The 15591-nt window shown below is 44.5% G+C and overlaps 1 protein-coding gene across 1 annotated transcript in view; it reads right to left on the reverse strand.

Moving 5' to 3' along the window:
• The window catches only part of LOC144783897 (vomeronasal type-2 receptor 26-like), a 74151-nt gene that overhangs the window by 7722 nt on the left and 50838 nt on the right, over positions 1-15591 (reverse strand). The window contains exon 6 of the mRNA XM_078662639.1: positions 14870-14993. Coding sequence (XP_078518765.1) covers positions 14870-14993 — 124 coding nt within the window. The remainder of the gene's footprint in view (positions 1-14869; positions 14994-15591) is intronic.

The raw sequence follows: 15591 nt of genomic DNA on the forward strand, positions 1-15591 counted from the left end.
GGGAGGAGGTAGCCTTGGCTCAAGCTAGACTTGCCTTGGCAAGAGAGCAGAAATTAAGTGGCTTAGATGCCACTGGTGGCAGCAATTTTCCAAGAGAAAAAGACAGGGGCTATGACAATAGAAACCTGACAAAAATTGTGCCCCCCTTCAAAGAAGGGGATGACATCCACAAATGGATGACTGCTCTTGAGAGAGCCTGCATGGTACAGCAGGTTCCTCAGGATCAGTGGGCTGCAATTTTATGGTACTCCTTTTCTGAGAAAGGGAGGGACAGGCTCCTCACAGTTAGACCTGAGGATGCCAAAAACTACTCTGTTTTGAAGAGTGCTCTTATTGAAGGGTTTGGCCTAACCACTGAGCAATACAGGTTGTTGTTCAGAGACACCCAAAAAGCACAGACTCAAGACTGGACTGATTTCGTTGAGTGTGCCACTAAGGCTTTGGAGGGTTGGTTGCAGGGAAGTAAAGTTTCAGACTATACAGGATTGTACAATCTTATGATGAGAGAACAGATCCTTAATAACTGTACAAACCAGCTGTTGCATCAATACCTTATTGACTCTGATCTGACCTCTCCCCAAGAATTGGGAAAGAAGGCGGACAAATGGGTCAGAACAAGGATTAAGCAGAAACCCCAGAACCAAGGTGGTGACCAGAAGAAAACAGACCAGAAGGGTGGTAATCAGAAAGATAAAGAAAAAGACCAGAAGTCTTCAGGCCCCCAAACTAATAGTAAGGAGGGTGGTTCCCAAAATGGAAACAAGAAGAAGAAGAACAAAGGTCCAAAGACACCTTGGTGTAATACCTGCAAATCAGTTTCACACTGGGGCAGTGAGTGCACCAAGGCAAATCCAGTCTCCACCACTCCAGCTCCTAAAGCAACTGCAACCCCAAGTACAGTAAGCAGTGGTGGAACACAGTCCAAGGGTGTAGCTGGGTTGACCCTGGGTATTGAAGTAGGATCTGGCCTAGTCAGAATCCCTACACAGGCAGTTCTCCTGTATGATGTGGACATAGAGTTGCCCACTGCAGTAAGCCCCAGTAACCTGGGCAAATACAGGCAGACTCCCTTAATTAATGAGAAACTGGCTCAGGCCTACAGGGACACATGTGCCAGTGTCACAATGGTGACACCTGACTTTGTGGACCCTGGACAGATTGTACTAGGTGAGAGTTACCTAGTGACCAATGCAAGCAACTGCACTACTTCCCATAGTGTAGCAGTTGTGAACTTCTCCTGGGGAGGGGTAAATGGCCTAAAGAAAGTTGTTGTGAGTGCAGACCTTCCAGTAGACTGTCTGTTAGGCAATGATCTTGAAAGCTCAGCATGGTCAGAAGTGGAGTACAGGACTCATGCAGAAATGCTAGGGATTTCAGAGCATGTCCTTGCAGTGACAAGGTCTCAGGCTAAGAAGTGCCTTCCTGAACCAGTGGTGGATCTTGGAACAATAGACCAACCACAACCCAAGAGAAGGAGCAAGAGAGGAAAGGCTGAGCCTTCCACCTTGCCCCAGGTTGAGGATCAAGTTTCAGAGGAAACTGATTCTGCAGTCCAAGAGGAGACTGTCTCTGAGGAACTTGAACCTGACCAGGTTGAGTTTCTGGGGACAGGGGGACCCTCAAGGGCAGACCTGAGGTAGGCTCAATTAGATTGCCCTTCCCTTGAACCCCTCAGACAGCAGGCTGCTGCTGAGGCTGCTGGGGATGCCCAAGGTACCCATACTGTGTATTGGGATGATGGACTCCTTTACTCAGAGGCTAGAGACCCCAAGCCTGGCATGACCAGGAGGTTGGTCATACCTCTGCAGTTTAGGGGGTTCCTTCTTACCTTGGCCCATGATATTCCCCTTGCAGGACACTTAGGCCAGAACAAGACGTGGGACAGGCTTGTTTCACACTTTCACTGGCCTCACATGTCAGAAAATGTCAAGGAGTTTTGTCGCTCCTGTGTCACTTGCCAAGCCAGTGGTAAGTCAGGTGGCACAACAAAGGCCCCCCTAATACCACTACCTGTGGTGGGGGTTCCCTTTGAAAGAGTTGGAATTGATATTGTGGGTCCAATGGACCCCCAAACAGCATCTGGGAACAGATTTATACTGGTGGTAGTGGATCATGCCACCAGGTATCCAGAGGCTATTCCCCTAAGGACCACCACAGCACCTGTGGTGGCAAAAGCCCTCATTGCAGTTTTCTCAAGAGTGGGCTTTCCAAAGGAGGTACTATCAGATAGAGGCACGAATTTTATGTCTAGCTATCTGAAAGCAATGTGGAAGGAGTGTGGAGTAAACTATAAGTTTACCACCCCCTATCATCCACAGTGCAATGGGCTTGTGGAGAGATTTAACAAGACCCTTAAAGGCATGATAAAAGGATTACCAGAGAAGCTCAGGCGGAAATGGGACATTCTTTTACCTTGCCTGCTCTTTGCTTACAGAGAGGTCCCACAGAAGGGGGTTGGCTACAGCCCTTTTGAACTTTTGTTTGGCCACCCTGTGAGGGGTCCATTGTGTTTGGTGAAGGAAGGATGGGAGTTACCTCTCAAAAAGCCCAAACTAGACATAGTGGACTATGTACTTGGTCTCCGCTCCAGGATGGCTGAACACATGGAAAGAGCATCCAAAAACCTGGAGGCCAGCCAAGAATTACAGAAAGCTTGGCATGACCAAAAGGCTGTACTGGTAGAGTTCCAACCAGGACAGAAGGTGTGGGTACTGGAGCCAGTGGCCCCAGCAGCACTCCAGGACAAATGGAGTGGACCCTATCCTATCATTGAAAAGAAGGGAGAAGTCACCTACTTGGTGGACTTTGGAACACCCAGGAGCCCTCACAGGGTAATCCATGTGAATCGCTTGAAAGCATTTGTGGACAGGGAGGACATGAGCTTGCTCATGGCCACAGATGGGGATCAGGAGGAAGAGAGTGACCCTCTCCCAGACCTGCTTTCTCAGAACCCTGATGATGGTTCAGTTGATGGAGTAGCCTTGGCAGGCAGCAACAGATGGACTGCAGACAAGTTTTGCAGGCCCACAGGCATTTGTTTTCACTCACACCCAGCCAGACTGACTGGTGTACCCATGTAGTGGACACTGGTGACAGTCTGCCTGTGAAGAATAAGATCTACAGGCAACCTGACCATGTCAGGGATTGCATCAAGGCTGAGGTGCAAAAGATGTTGGAGCTTGGAGTGATTGAGCCATCAGAGAGCCCATGGGCCAGCCCAGTAGTCCTGGTGCCAAAACCTCATACCCAAGATGGAAAGAGAGAAATGAGGTTTTGCGTGGACTACAGGGGTCTCAATTCTGTCACTAAGACAGATGCTCACCCCATTCCAAGAGGAGATGAGCTCATTGACAGATTGGCTTCTGCCAAGTTTCTGAGCACATTTGATTTGAAAGCTGGCTACTGGCAAATCAGACTAGCTGAAGAGTCAAAAGCCAACACAGCATTCTCTACCCCTAGTGGACATTATCAGTTTGTGGTAATGCCCTTTGGTTTGAAGAATGCACCTGCCACTTTCCAAAGGTTGGTGAACCAAGTCCTTACTGGGTTGGATGACTTTTGCGCAGCATATCTAGATGATATTGCTGTCTTTAGCTCCACCTGGGAGGATCACCTGATCCACCTGAAGAGAGTTTTGGAGGCCCTGCAAAAGGCAGGCCTAACTATCAAGGCCACTAAGTGCCAGATAGGGCAGAGTAAGGTTGTATACCTGGGCCACCTAGTGGGTGGAGGCCAGGTTCAGCCACTGGAGAGCAAAATCCAGGCCATACAGGACTGGGCTCCTCCAGTTACCCAGACACAAGTCAGAGCCTTCTTGGGCCTGACTGGGTATTACAGGAAGTTTGTGAAGAACTATGGGTCTATAGTGACACCATTAAATGACTTGACATCCAAGAAGATGCCAAAAAAGGTTCAGTGGACAGTTAGCTGTCAGAAGGCATTTGATGACCTGAAGAAGGCCATGTGCTCTGCACCTATCCTGAAGAGTCCTGACTACTCCAAACAGTTCATTGTACAGACAGATGCTTCTGAGTTGGGGGTGGGAGCTGTGCTCTCACAACTTAATCAAGATGGTCAAGACCAGCCCATTGCTTTCATTAGCAGAAGGCTGACCCCTAGAGAGAAACGTTGGTCAGCCATTGAGAGGGAGGCCTTTGCTGTGGTTTGGGCATTGAAGAAGTTGAGGTCCTACTTGTTTGGAACTCACTTCCTAGTTCAGACAGACCATAAGCCCCTCTTATGGCTTAATCAGATGAAGGGTGAAAATCCCAAACTGCTCAGGTGGTCCATTTCCCTACAGGGGATGGACTTTACAGTGGAGCACCGCCCAGGGACTGACCATGGTAATGCAGATGGTCTCTCCCGGTACTTCTACTTAGAACATGAAGACTTATCTGGTCAAGGTTAGTTTAATGTCACCTGCGTTTGGGGGGGGTTGTGTAGGAGAGTAGGGTCTGCTATCCTATGGTCACCCCAAATTTTTGCTTTTTGCTTCACTGGTTTTCGACTACTGAGGCTGTGGGCCTGCTGATCAGACCCCCAGCCTGCTGTTCTCTCACTAAATTACTGACACATGTGCTATAGGCACATACCACAATTCGAAATGGACTCCTTGTCAGCCCCTGTATAATGCACTATAGGTGCCCAGGGCATAGGGGCCACCAAGGCCTACCAGGGGCTGCAGCATATCTTTTGCCACCCCTGGCTGGTTCTTAAATTGACACAACTGGCTGATCACTCAGCTGGGGTAAGGTGGTGTAATCACCCCTTGCTTAGATATAGTATACCTATATCTAAACCTATATCTGGACACATGTAAACCTGTGAGCCACTCCTATGGAAGGCCTCATCAATCCTGGAGGCAGAGTGCGTGGTTTTATGTGAGATGGAGCTCTAGCATGAGCTGAGCCTGTCTGCAGCTGTCGGGAACAACTCCCTAAGCTGTTTCAGGATAATGCCATACCATATACTCTTAAGTGCCTTATAATCCTCGCGGTTAAATAGCAACTTTGGTTTGGCTTTATCAAAACATGTCGTGTAAGGTGTCATACGATTTGGAATACTATCCCCTCGCCAGTTCTGGTGACGGGGATAGCATTCCACCCCTCTAGAGGGGTAGGACATGTTGCTTTACTTAAATGCGGTTAATTTCTCCAAAGACCTTAGATCCACAAAATGGATGCCTCTGCCACAGACAAATGTCTGGACCCCTGCAGCTGACCGAAACTCGGCCAAATGGGGCCTGGACAAAGGGTTTCCTGTCACAGGAGGGTGTCACCGCCCTCCAGACAGGAGATAGTGGATTGTAGCAGGGAGGTTTGAAAGAAACCAGACACTGCTTGGGGCGCACATGGCTGCCCCTTGCATAATCCGGCCAAACCGGTTCTGGGGCACTCCAGCCCTCGTGCCAGGGCGGCCTGGATCAAAGGAAGGGGGTGTATCCACCCACTTCCTGGGTCCCACCCATAGGGGGGGACCTAGCAGGTAATCACGCCCCCCAGATTCGGATAAGAGTGGGAGCAGTGCCAATGCACATCAGATTTCCTGGAAGAAACATTAGAAACGAAACTCTGGACCCTTGGACCTCCATCTCAACGTGGAAGCCCGAAGAATCTCCCTTGTGGTCAAGGAGTGACCACCCTGCAGCAGCAGGCACCATCCAGCCCTCGACGTCTACTTAGTTGCAGTTCCCGCCGGAACTCGAGCGACTGAGATCGACGAGATCAAGCTTGCCTGCCTTCCAACAGCCCGATCCACAGTCCCTGCAAAGCTGAGACCCGTGGAGGCGACCGGAAGCGAGGGGCACGCCATCTTGAATTGACCACGAGACGCTGACCGTGCAGCCCACGAGTGACCCTCGAAGCTGTGCACCGGGCTTTGAGAATCCCCCACCCTGAGCTACTCTTGAGCCGAGGTTCAGCCCTCCACACTCGACGAGTGCTGCGTGGGGCCCTTCTGCTCCATTTGGCTCAACGCGTTGGCCCGGTCACTTGCCAGCCGGCTAGTGGTCCCTGTGCCGACGAAACTACAAAGAAGACTCGTGAATCTGGTTGCTCCAGATCCACACCAGCTCCCCTGAAAAGGAGCCCCCACTCTGACCTTCCTGGTTCGAGTGAGAAGCAATCTCCCGGTTCCGCGTGGATTGCTCTTGCCAAGTGTTGTTTGCTCCAAACTTGAAGCCGACAGCGCCAACGGTGAGAGCCTGCGTGGGACAGATCGTGACCTGCTCCTGGATGTCGCAGATGCCCCAGAGCCCACGTGACAGCGGAGAGAAGCTCCTCGACGACCACCTGATTGCGCCCGACATTGCCTGGTTCCGTCCTGGTTCCACCCTGGTCACTGCTGAGTGACCCAGACTCTGTCCCCTCTGCTTTCATGTACCCTTCGACTTGAGTCCACCCTTGGACTCCACCGGACACTTCATCTTCAACCCGCCTGCAGCCCTTTCAGCTTCAAGCACCAAGAGCCTGCGTGTCAAAACCCGACGCCACTTCGACCCTGTGCACCCACTTCCTGTGGGTGAGGTAACTTTGCTCCGCCGGTGTTCCCACACTGGTGCACACCTCTAGGGTCTGTGTCTTAAGTTTTGTTCATCTAGGTTCAGCGGAAGTGTCCTTAAACTCTAACTTTACACTTTTTACGCACCATTGGTTAACATTGGTGCATGTGTGCGCTTTCCGCACAGCTCCCGAATCCCGAGGGCCATTCCCGACTTCAGCATTGCTTGTCCTGACTGCTCCCAGCGATTCCCTAGGCCCTAGGCCTAACCACTGCTCGAGTGGCATCTCTTATACCACTTGTTTAGTATATGGTTTGAGTGGCCCCCTGCCCTCATCCATAATTGTGCAACTTGTATGTTTAAACAGTGCTTTTGATTTAACGCTTGTGCCCCTTTATTCATAAAGAATACTGGGGATTGTTTTTAGTAATAAATACATATATTTTTATAATATATACTTGTGTGGTGTCCTTTCATTTGATATTACAGGATTGTATGTGGTAAAACAGCTCGCTTAACACGACCTCTTAAGTTAAGCCTTTAGGCTGCTTAGTCCATCCTACCCCTAGGATAGCTTGTCTAATAAGGTTGACTTACAACCAGACACCATAAGGGATTGTTTGGTCTGATAATAGGTGGTTCCAGAATTGGAAACATCACCTATCAGGCCAACTTCTCACATGCATGAAGGAGAATATTTATTCAGCATTTGAATTATACAGAGCATGTCAATGTGAAACAGTGGCAGTGACAGGCAGGAGCCCTATAGTGCACAAAGTCATCTTATGATTTGATAATATTGAAGGTATAATTCACAAATCTTTTTTCATCAATGAACACTGAAGTGATCAAAGGGAATTTATGCTACTGAGACATACATGTGTATAAGGAAATGCTGCTTGACTTCATCAATGCTGGAACAAAAATCTACCTGATGGCCACCAGAGCGGTTCCGTTTCTCTATTCATTTTATCTGCTGGCCATGGAAGCTGCAGGCAGGAGCAAAGCCAGTCACCGCAGCATCCCAGGGAGGAACCAATCCTCCCCTTGACATACTTAATTTAAGTGTGACCCGTTGTCCCACCTCATTCAGACTCCCGCTAGCAAAGCTGCTGACACTTTCTGCCCAGAGCAAGTAGAAAAGAGAAACAATATATTAAAGTCCCCTGTATTACCGGCTCACCGTAGTTGTAGGGAGAATTCCCAGAATCTGAGGCAAGGATACTGGTCAGAATGAGTGATTCTATTTCAATGAATCCCTGCACTACATTCATAATAGTCCTGGCCCTTTGATATACCTCCGCAAAAAAATTGTTGTCCCGAGATTTTCATTTTTGATTTGTGGTTTTGTATCGTTAGAGAAGTCATTAACTTGGGGTACATAATGCTAATCTGGGCAGTATTTTTCTGGGTGATATTTTTAAAAATGGAGGACGTGTAACAGTGATGATGTAATATTTCAGGAACCATGAGACCTATATACTTCATACTGATAACAAAACCTAGGTTGTGGGGGTCAAGTAGTCTTTTAGAGACAGAAAATAACTCCTCAGAGGAACCCTGCTGCCATTTTTCAAAGTGGCAGCTCTATAATGATGTGTTATAGCCATCATATTGGTAATTTATTTTGTTTCAGGTTTTCTGTTGATCCAAATTCAAAAACATGAGCAAAGGATGTGGTAGTATAGCATATTTACCTTCTGACAGAGTGCAGCTAACTACAAAATCTGAGGACTCCTTCAACAAAGAAAAATGTGTCATGAGCCAAACTAACCTAAAACTGCAGCTAGACAGAAGAGAGTTTGAGATGTTGCAGAAATAAGCCAAGACGAGGCTCGCGAAAGATTGAAACTGATGGGTGAAGAGGATTACATATTTTAGCATTGTAACAACAAGTGCTACAAGTCTTGTACAATGGAAAAAGGTTGGAAAAATGAGTAAAATAAAATGCAGAAACAAGTGAATCATAACAAGAATCCGATTCTTCTGAGAAAGCGATGACAAACAAACCCTATGCCCATCCACTTAGAAGATCGATGGCTACCCCACATCTACCTTCAACAACTGATCAGAGAGCATAGGATCTCCAATATGTTATCTGTTGTTTAGCCGGAACAAGGGCAAAAGAGATTGATGTAAGAACAAAGTACAAAGTATGTGAGTCTCAAAGGGCATGTGTTTTTATCAGCAGCTAGTTTCTTCCAAGATGAAGTTTTCAGCTCTGCAGCTGATCTAAACAGTGAGGTGAATGTATTTGCAGTGGATCTGTTTGTCCACCTGAACTGCATGCATGCAAGCATTCGAAAATATGAATGTGCAATAAGCTCCCAACAGCAACTTAATCTCCAGCCTTCAGTTAAGTTTGCACTTGTTGAAAAAGCAAATTAAGTTTTAAAGCCACTCTTGAGTGCTGGCTACTTGTTCACACCCAGTGACATCAGATTAATACTAGGCAACATTGGTGAAAAATTATAGATCCATAATAATGAAATTAAGATTTTTCTGGTGAGAATGTACAAGGACAGAATTCTTTTTTGTCAGTTTAACAAAAGAAATGAGCCACTAATGGTGTTCCCAGCAGATTTGACTCCTGAACTTCCTGCTGTCAAAAAGAGATCACACAATGAAGTGAAATGGGCAGTAACATACTGAAAGATTTTGATTTTTGGACTTAATGACACATTTTGTGATGCCCTAGAGCTCTGCAAATCATGGGAGTCAACAAGAATGCCTGATGGTGTATATTTGCATTTAAAAAAAGGTGCCAGGCAGGAATTAAATAGTCATGCTTTTGTACATAGTTAAAACATCAACAATAAAGTGATGGAAGGAATGCTTGAATTAATCTCTTCCACTGGCAATCGCTCTAGCTGTATCGTCCTACATCATTTTTGCCCATCTCAATTTATACTCAGCCATATGCAAAACAGTCTTGATCCTGCTCCACTGGGAACATTCCAGTTCGAATTGCCCAGGTCCTCCCCGTATTCCGGAAAAGTACCTCAGGATCGTTTTTTCACTTATTAGGCTCATCAGCCAGGTATAGCTTGGTTCCAGGGGCAGAGTGCGTACAGGACCCATGGCTTGGCAAACATGTCACATTTAAGTATCAAAAACCAAGTGATGGATGGAATGCTTGAAATAATCTCAGTCACTGGCAATCACAGAGGCAACTTCCCAATCCATCATTTTTCACCAATCTCACCACAACAGTTTGGACCCAGCCACATACAAATCAGTCTTTACCCTGGTGCAATAGGATATGTTCAGCCCAAACTGCTGGACCAAGTTCTCTCCGAACCCAAATAAAAGCAACCCAGGAGGGGTTCCACCCTTTTAGGGATCATCAGTCAGGAATATCTTGTTTCAGTGGTACAGTGAGCACGGGACCCACATCTAGGCAGACCTGTCACACTTAGGGCATTAATAACAAGTGATGGATGGATTGCTTCAATTAATCTCAGCCCCAGAGCTAACCAACCCTAAGGTAGTGGTGAGGGGTACCCAGATGTGTAAAATAAAAGGCACTCCTCATAAGGAGCACTGTTTTCGGTGCACAGCTCAAGAGCAGAGCAGACTAAGTTGACTCATGAGGTTCATGTACTATAAAAAAATGCACAAGCAAAGTCAAACACTGAAATGAGTCCGAAACATGATTTCCTAGAATTTTCTTGCCACTCTGATCACCTCACATAATTAGAAGATGAAGTTTACACCTATCAGCTTTCATTTAGTCAGCGGGGTCTATTTTTGGTGTTGGGTGAAAAGTACTTTATTATGTTGGAATTCATTATAAAGTCAGACCTGTCCCTGTCACTTCAGGATGGCTAATATGCAGGCAAAACTATAAGACAGTGTGCTTACTATTTTAGTCCTTACTTTCCAAGGTGTTTGCATATGGCTGGCAAGTGAATGGCTATTGAGAAGCCTAGATACATTTTTAAAACTGTATGAAATGGGTGTGGGTCATGGATGGTCCAAGGAAGATACAAGAGCATGACTGGAATGGAAGCCTGCTTTTGAAATCTCATTCATTCATTCATTAAATCTTTATTTCGACATTTTTCAGTCATAAAAGATTACAGTAAACACAGTATACATAAAAAGCATAAAATTAATTAGATAAAAATGAATTTGTCATGAAATGTACACAGTCACTGTATAAAATCACCCTTGGGTGCCACTGTGATAATAGAGGATCTTTTGGACCACATTGATAAAAGGATTTTTTAAAGTGCAAGAACTATATGTGGTGATGTATCTGTCTTGAGAACTCTCAATGCAACAGAGCATTTATCAAAACCCAATTTCTTGCATAGGGGTACAAGCCAGTACTTTCTAGCTTTTCTATAGGCAGGGCAGAAGAAGAGCATATGCATTTCATCCTCCTTGGACGCACCACACCCAGGGCAGGATTTGCTCATGGAAGATGGCCACTTGCCTACAAATACCCCTAACGGTAGTGATCCATGCCTCCATTGAATGTATAACTTCCTTGCTCCTATTGGGTAGATAACATTCAAAAACTCCTCAAAAGCAAAAGAATGTTTGAGTGTTAGAAAAGTTATTGTCAGGGAGCCAGCTTTAAAATCTTGCAACCATATATTCTGTTTATAGTCCATAAAAGATTTTGCAAGCATTTTGCCGGAAACCCCCCTGCATGCCTGTTCTGGATCGTACCAGAGGTTCAGTAGTCCCATTTTTCCTAGTTTGTTTTTCACAAATACAGGCCAGGGGATTTTAGCTGCGCTAGCATGGCTCAGCACATCCTTCAATTCATGCCTATAATTGGACAGTTCTGGTGTTATCCATAGCCTGTGCCAAAACCTTAAAGGTTTCAGAGCTAGCTCATCTTGGATGAAACTCAGTCCTAAATCCAATCTCAATGGAAGGAGAGGAGTGCTTAGAGGGAGTGCAAGTAACTGCCTCATAAACTTGTTCTCCACCTTACCGATATCAGAGTTGCAGGAGTGCCCCCAGAGTTCCCCACCATGGAGTGCAGATGCACTTGCCTTAACTTTGAAATCTAGATAGATGGACCAAGAAGATGCTAATCAGTCTCATGATAATGGTCATGGAAGCTCTTTGGTGCTACTTGATCCGTATTCAGGTTTTGAAGTGTGAACTTGCTGATAGCCTCTGCTGGTCCTTTGGCACACTGAGATGTGCAGGGAAACTAGCTTGCTCCTGGGATGTGAGACCCAGTCTGGCTTGAGGATAGTATGGAGATGGATTGGTGCCATGCTTGGTAACCATTGGATTGTGGACTTTAATGTTGGATTACTCTAGTTGGCTAGAGGTTAGGGTTCACAGTAGAGACAATAGTAGAACTATGAGATGCTGCACTACATTTTTCTGTAGACTTGGGACCCATGGAAAAAAATGATGGCAGGGGGCATACAGAAAGTAAATGCATACTTGTGAGACTAGATGGAGTGGTGCATGGACCAGATCCAGCTTGAGGAATGGCCTGGCTGCTGCCTTACCTCATAGTGATGCACCCATGAACTAGTGTTTCAGACATTAATTTCACACACCAGCAAACATGTCGACTGCATGTTGTTGCTGGTTTCCTTTTTAATGGGAGATCCAGGGACATCCATCGCTGATCATGTGGCAATAGTATTTGTATAAATGAGGTAAATCCCTTGGCACCAGAGTGTCCACATCTTTTATTTTTCGAAAAGCAGGGATTCTTTTGTGTTCCTTCAGTGCAAAATGTATCTGGGTGATATTGGGCATAGGTAAACAAGAGGCAATATTTTCTTGTGCCAAGAATTACTCGCTCTTGAAGACTCTATGAGAAAGAAGTCAGTGCTTTATTTGCCATTCGGAGGCAGATTCAAAACAGCAACTACGACCCTTGCCCTATACACCTTATAGTAAGACACATTGTTACTGGGACAGTCTCTATGTTTGTTCCCTAAAGTCCTGGAAAAACTGACCATACAAGGTTCATGTGTGGGAACAAACATCCTGTGTATGCCTAGAGAATCTTTATAATTAAATGACTGAACTTACCAGACATTTTAATAGATCACAAATCTTTTTTTACCTACCAGATGTGGTTCAAAAATTTGTCAGCAGAATTTGTCCTCTAAGTGATTAGGCTTTGTCGTAAAATAATTTGTATCAAATATACCGTCCGATACCCTATCCATTTTGACACATAAAATGTTGTGTTATTCTCAGGTCCTAGTTCTGACTAAGGCAACTGTCCTGAACCCTGAGGTGCACTTCCCATACAAGTTCATACATCACAAATAGCCTCTGTGGGAAACCTGAACATACATATGTGAGGTAAAACACTGTTCTGTCTCAAATGTGTAATGGTAATGATGAATTGCCTGGGAATCTTATTGCAAAAGGTTGCTCCATTAGATGAAGTTGAAACATTTGAATGAATACATTCAAAATCAGTAGATTTGAATCTACTGTTGAAATAATAATTTTGTCAAACGTATGTTTAACATAAAATAACACATTTGTTGAACCAAACAAATTGAAATCTATACATCTCCCAAACGATCTTTGTTATAATATGAACTAAATTTAAAAAATGCATGCTCATAAATAAACATGTTTGAAAGCAGTTATTGTTTCGCAATAACTGACCCGCAAGGTAAACCCCACATTGAATCCTCAATTATTATCATCTTTCTTTAATAGGCCCCTCCTTCCCAACTATTTCACCTCTTTCTCTCCGAGAACCATATCCACTTCCAATAGCCTATCAAATCATTATATTATTAATAGCGTTTCCCCAACATCCTCAAAAGAGTGTACGTATAAAAACACTACTGCAATCTGATAAAGGGCCTGATTACGATTTGCAGAAAAAACAACAGATGATGGACAGAATGCAAAACAATGTCATACATTCACCCCAGTTCAGAGATCTGGGCCTAAATACATCATTGTTTTGCTCCCCCTGCCATTCCTGTTTTGAACATGGCCATATGCAAATCAGACATGACCCCTGTCCCCAGTGGGAACAGTCAAGCCCGTACTGCCAGGCCGGGTCCTCCCTGCACTGGAAACAAGAATCCTAGGACCGGTTTCAGGGTTTCACGCCTCATCAGCCAGGGTAGCTTGACTCCAGTGGCATGGAGTGAACGAGACGCACATCTGGGCATACCTCTGGGCATACCTGGCCCATTCGGGGTGACAAATGCGTTATTTATCACCCCTGATAAAAAACGATACGACAGGATACATTGTTTATTGTTTGTAACAAATAATGATGAGTTCATGAGGAATAACATTTGGATTTCGGTGTTTGATACACTAAATATCACAAGATACAGTCGTTTCCGTATGATTTCCCCTGTTAAATTTTGCCAGGTTCGACCTGCTAACAATTTATGAAAATTGGGTTATTTAACGCATCTGGTAATTATCGAATGTGATAAATAAAAGAAAATAGTAATTCAGTCCTGAGCGTTAACATGGGTTTACGCTCAGGATGGATTTAACGAGCCACTCATAATTCAGCCCCATATATTCTGTGAATGGATGAGTCTCAGAACAACTTGACAAAAATGTTAGTGTCCAAAATAAAACTAGAGATCCTACCTCAAGTTCATATTACAAAGTTGGTCCTGTTTCAGAGCTCTCTTTGTGTCTTCAGGAAGGTGCACATGGCAAATTAGTCAGTATTATGTTGGCATTGTCCCAATTGCAAATGGTCCTGAGTCATATGACATTGAAACATCAGCACCTTGAGACACTTAGAGGTGAGTAGCACACTTTATAAATCCCTAATTAACTGATTGGTTGATCAGATCCGTGAATTCTGGGAGGCAGCTTGTAAATTGATGATCTCAATGTTAGCATATTTAGGGCGATTTTTCTTAGGGTCATCCCCTATTTAAATTGCAATAGTTTCCTATTCTTAGAAACTGTAAGGTACACTCATCACCTTGACGTATTTTATTCAGTAGTATGAATGTAAACTATCCGTCAGTTCATAAATGGTAAATACAGTGAAACTGTTCTCCAGTGTTATTTATCGCTCTTTTCTTCTCAGGTATTCGATTTCTCGATGTTATATACCATAACTACTAACATGTATATCTTATTATTTTCATTTTTTAAAGCCCTGTTTCTAAATGTTATTTTATTAAACACTCCTGCGCCACGGTGGACTATTTATTTAGCATGATCTACATTCCTTTGATAGTTTGATGCAGTTTTATATGTTATTTTTGGAGACTTTTTCTGCTTTTCTTATAATGTGTTAATCAGTCAATTGTTCCACAAAAAAATAATTGAAGGGTGTAAAGAATACATCACTCATTTCAAATTCAGTCCACTTCTTGTATTTTTTTCAAATGTAAGATGTGATCATATTTGGCTTACTGAACCCACCTGTGTGGTTGGCGATGCTCCCATCAGGACAGGCAACACAGGTGAAACAACACTTGGGGCGTCCTTTGATGGCAGCTTTTCTGTATCCTGGTGCACAGCTTTCACTGCAGACTGACAGAGGGACCTAAAGTGATTAAAGAGGTTAAAGCACCTCTGAATCAATACAATGATCTTTCTTACTCTGCGTTATGATCAATTTTCATGAGATAAGCATGTCAGAAAGTCAAGGTTGAGGCACACCTCAGTCAATTATGTCTCCTAGCCTACATGGTTTTAAAATAACTACAGACCATAGCCTAAGTTACTAGTTTCTCATTGATTAACCATGATGGATATTCCAATAATCCCACATTTTTCTAACCTTATTAAGCATATTCAAGCATCCATCCTTCAGGTCACATGTGACAAAATAGTCTGTTTGAGCTTGATTTTGGTAATGGCAGTGGTGCTAATGGTGTTGTTTGCAGAAGTGAGATCCTACATCAACAAGATCTCAAAAACATATTGTAATGAGCATTACTATGCATTGTAACTGCAAGACACTAAGCAATCAGAGGAAATGTATGGCCTTCCAGTGCAGGAGAAGCAGAGCATACACTGAGACCACTGTGAGCCATAGTAACAAGAAGGCTATGACATTGCTGGCAGATGCAATATAGTTCTCACAAAAAGGTAGAGCTACTGTAGAAGCCTGAACTGCTGTGAGCTGCAGTGAAAAAGTC

This window comes from Lissotriton helveticus, chromosome 10, assembly GCF_964261635.1.
Source record: "Lissotriton helveticus chromosome 10, aLisHel1.1, whole genome shotgun sequence".
In the NCBI taxonomy this organism is placed as follows: domain Eukaryota; kingdom Metazoa; phylum Chordata; class Amphibia; order Caudata; family Salamandridae; genus Lissotriton; species Lissotriton helveticus.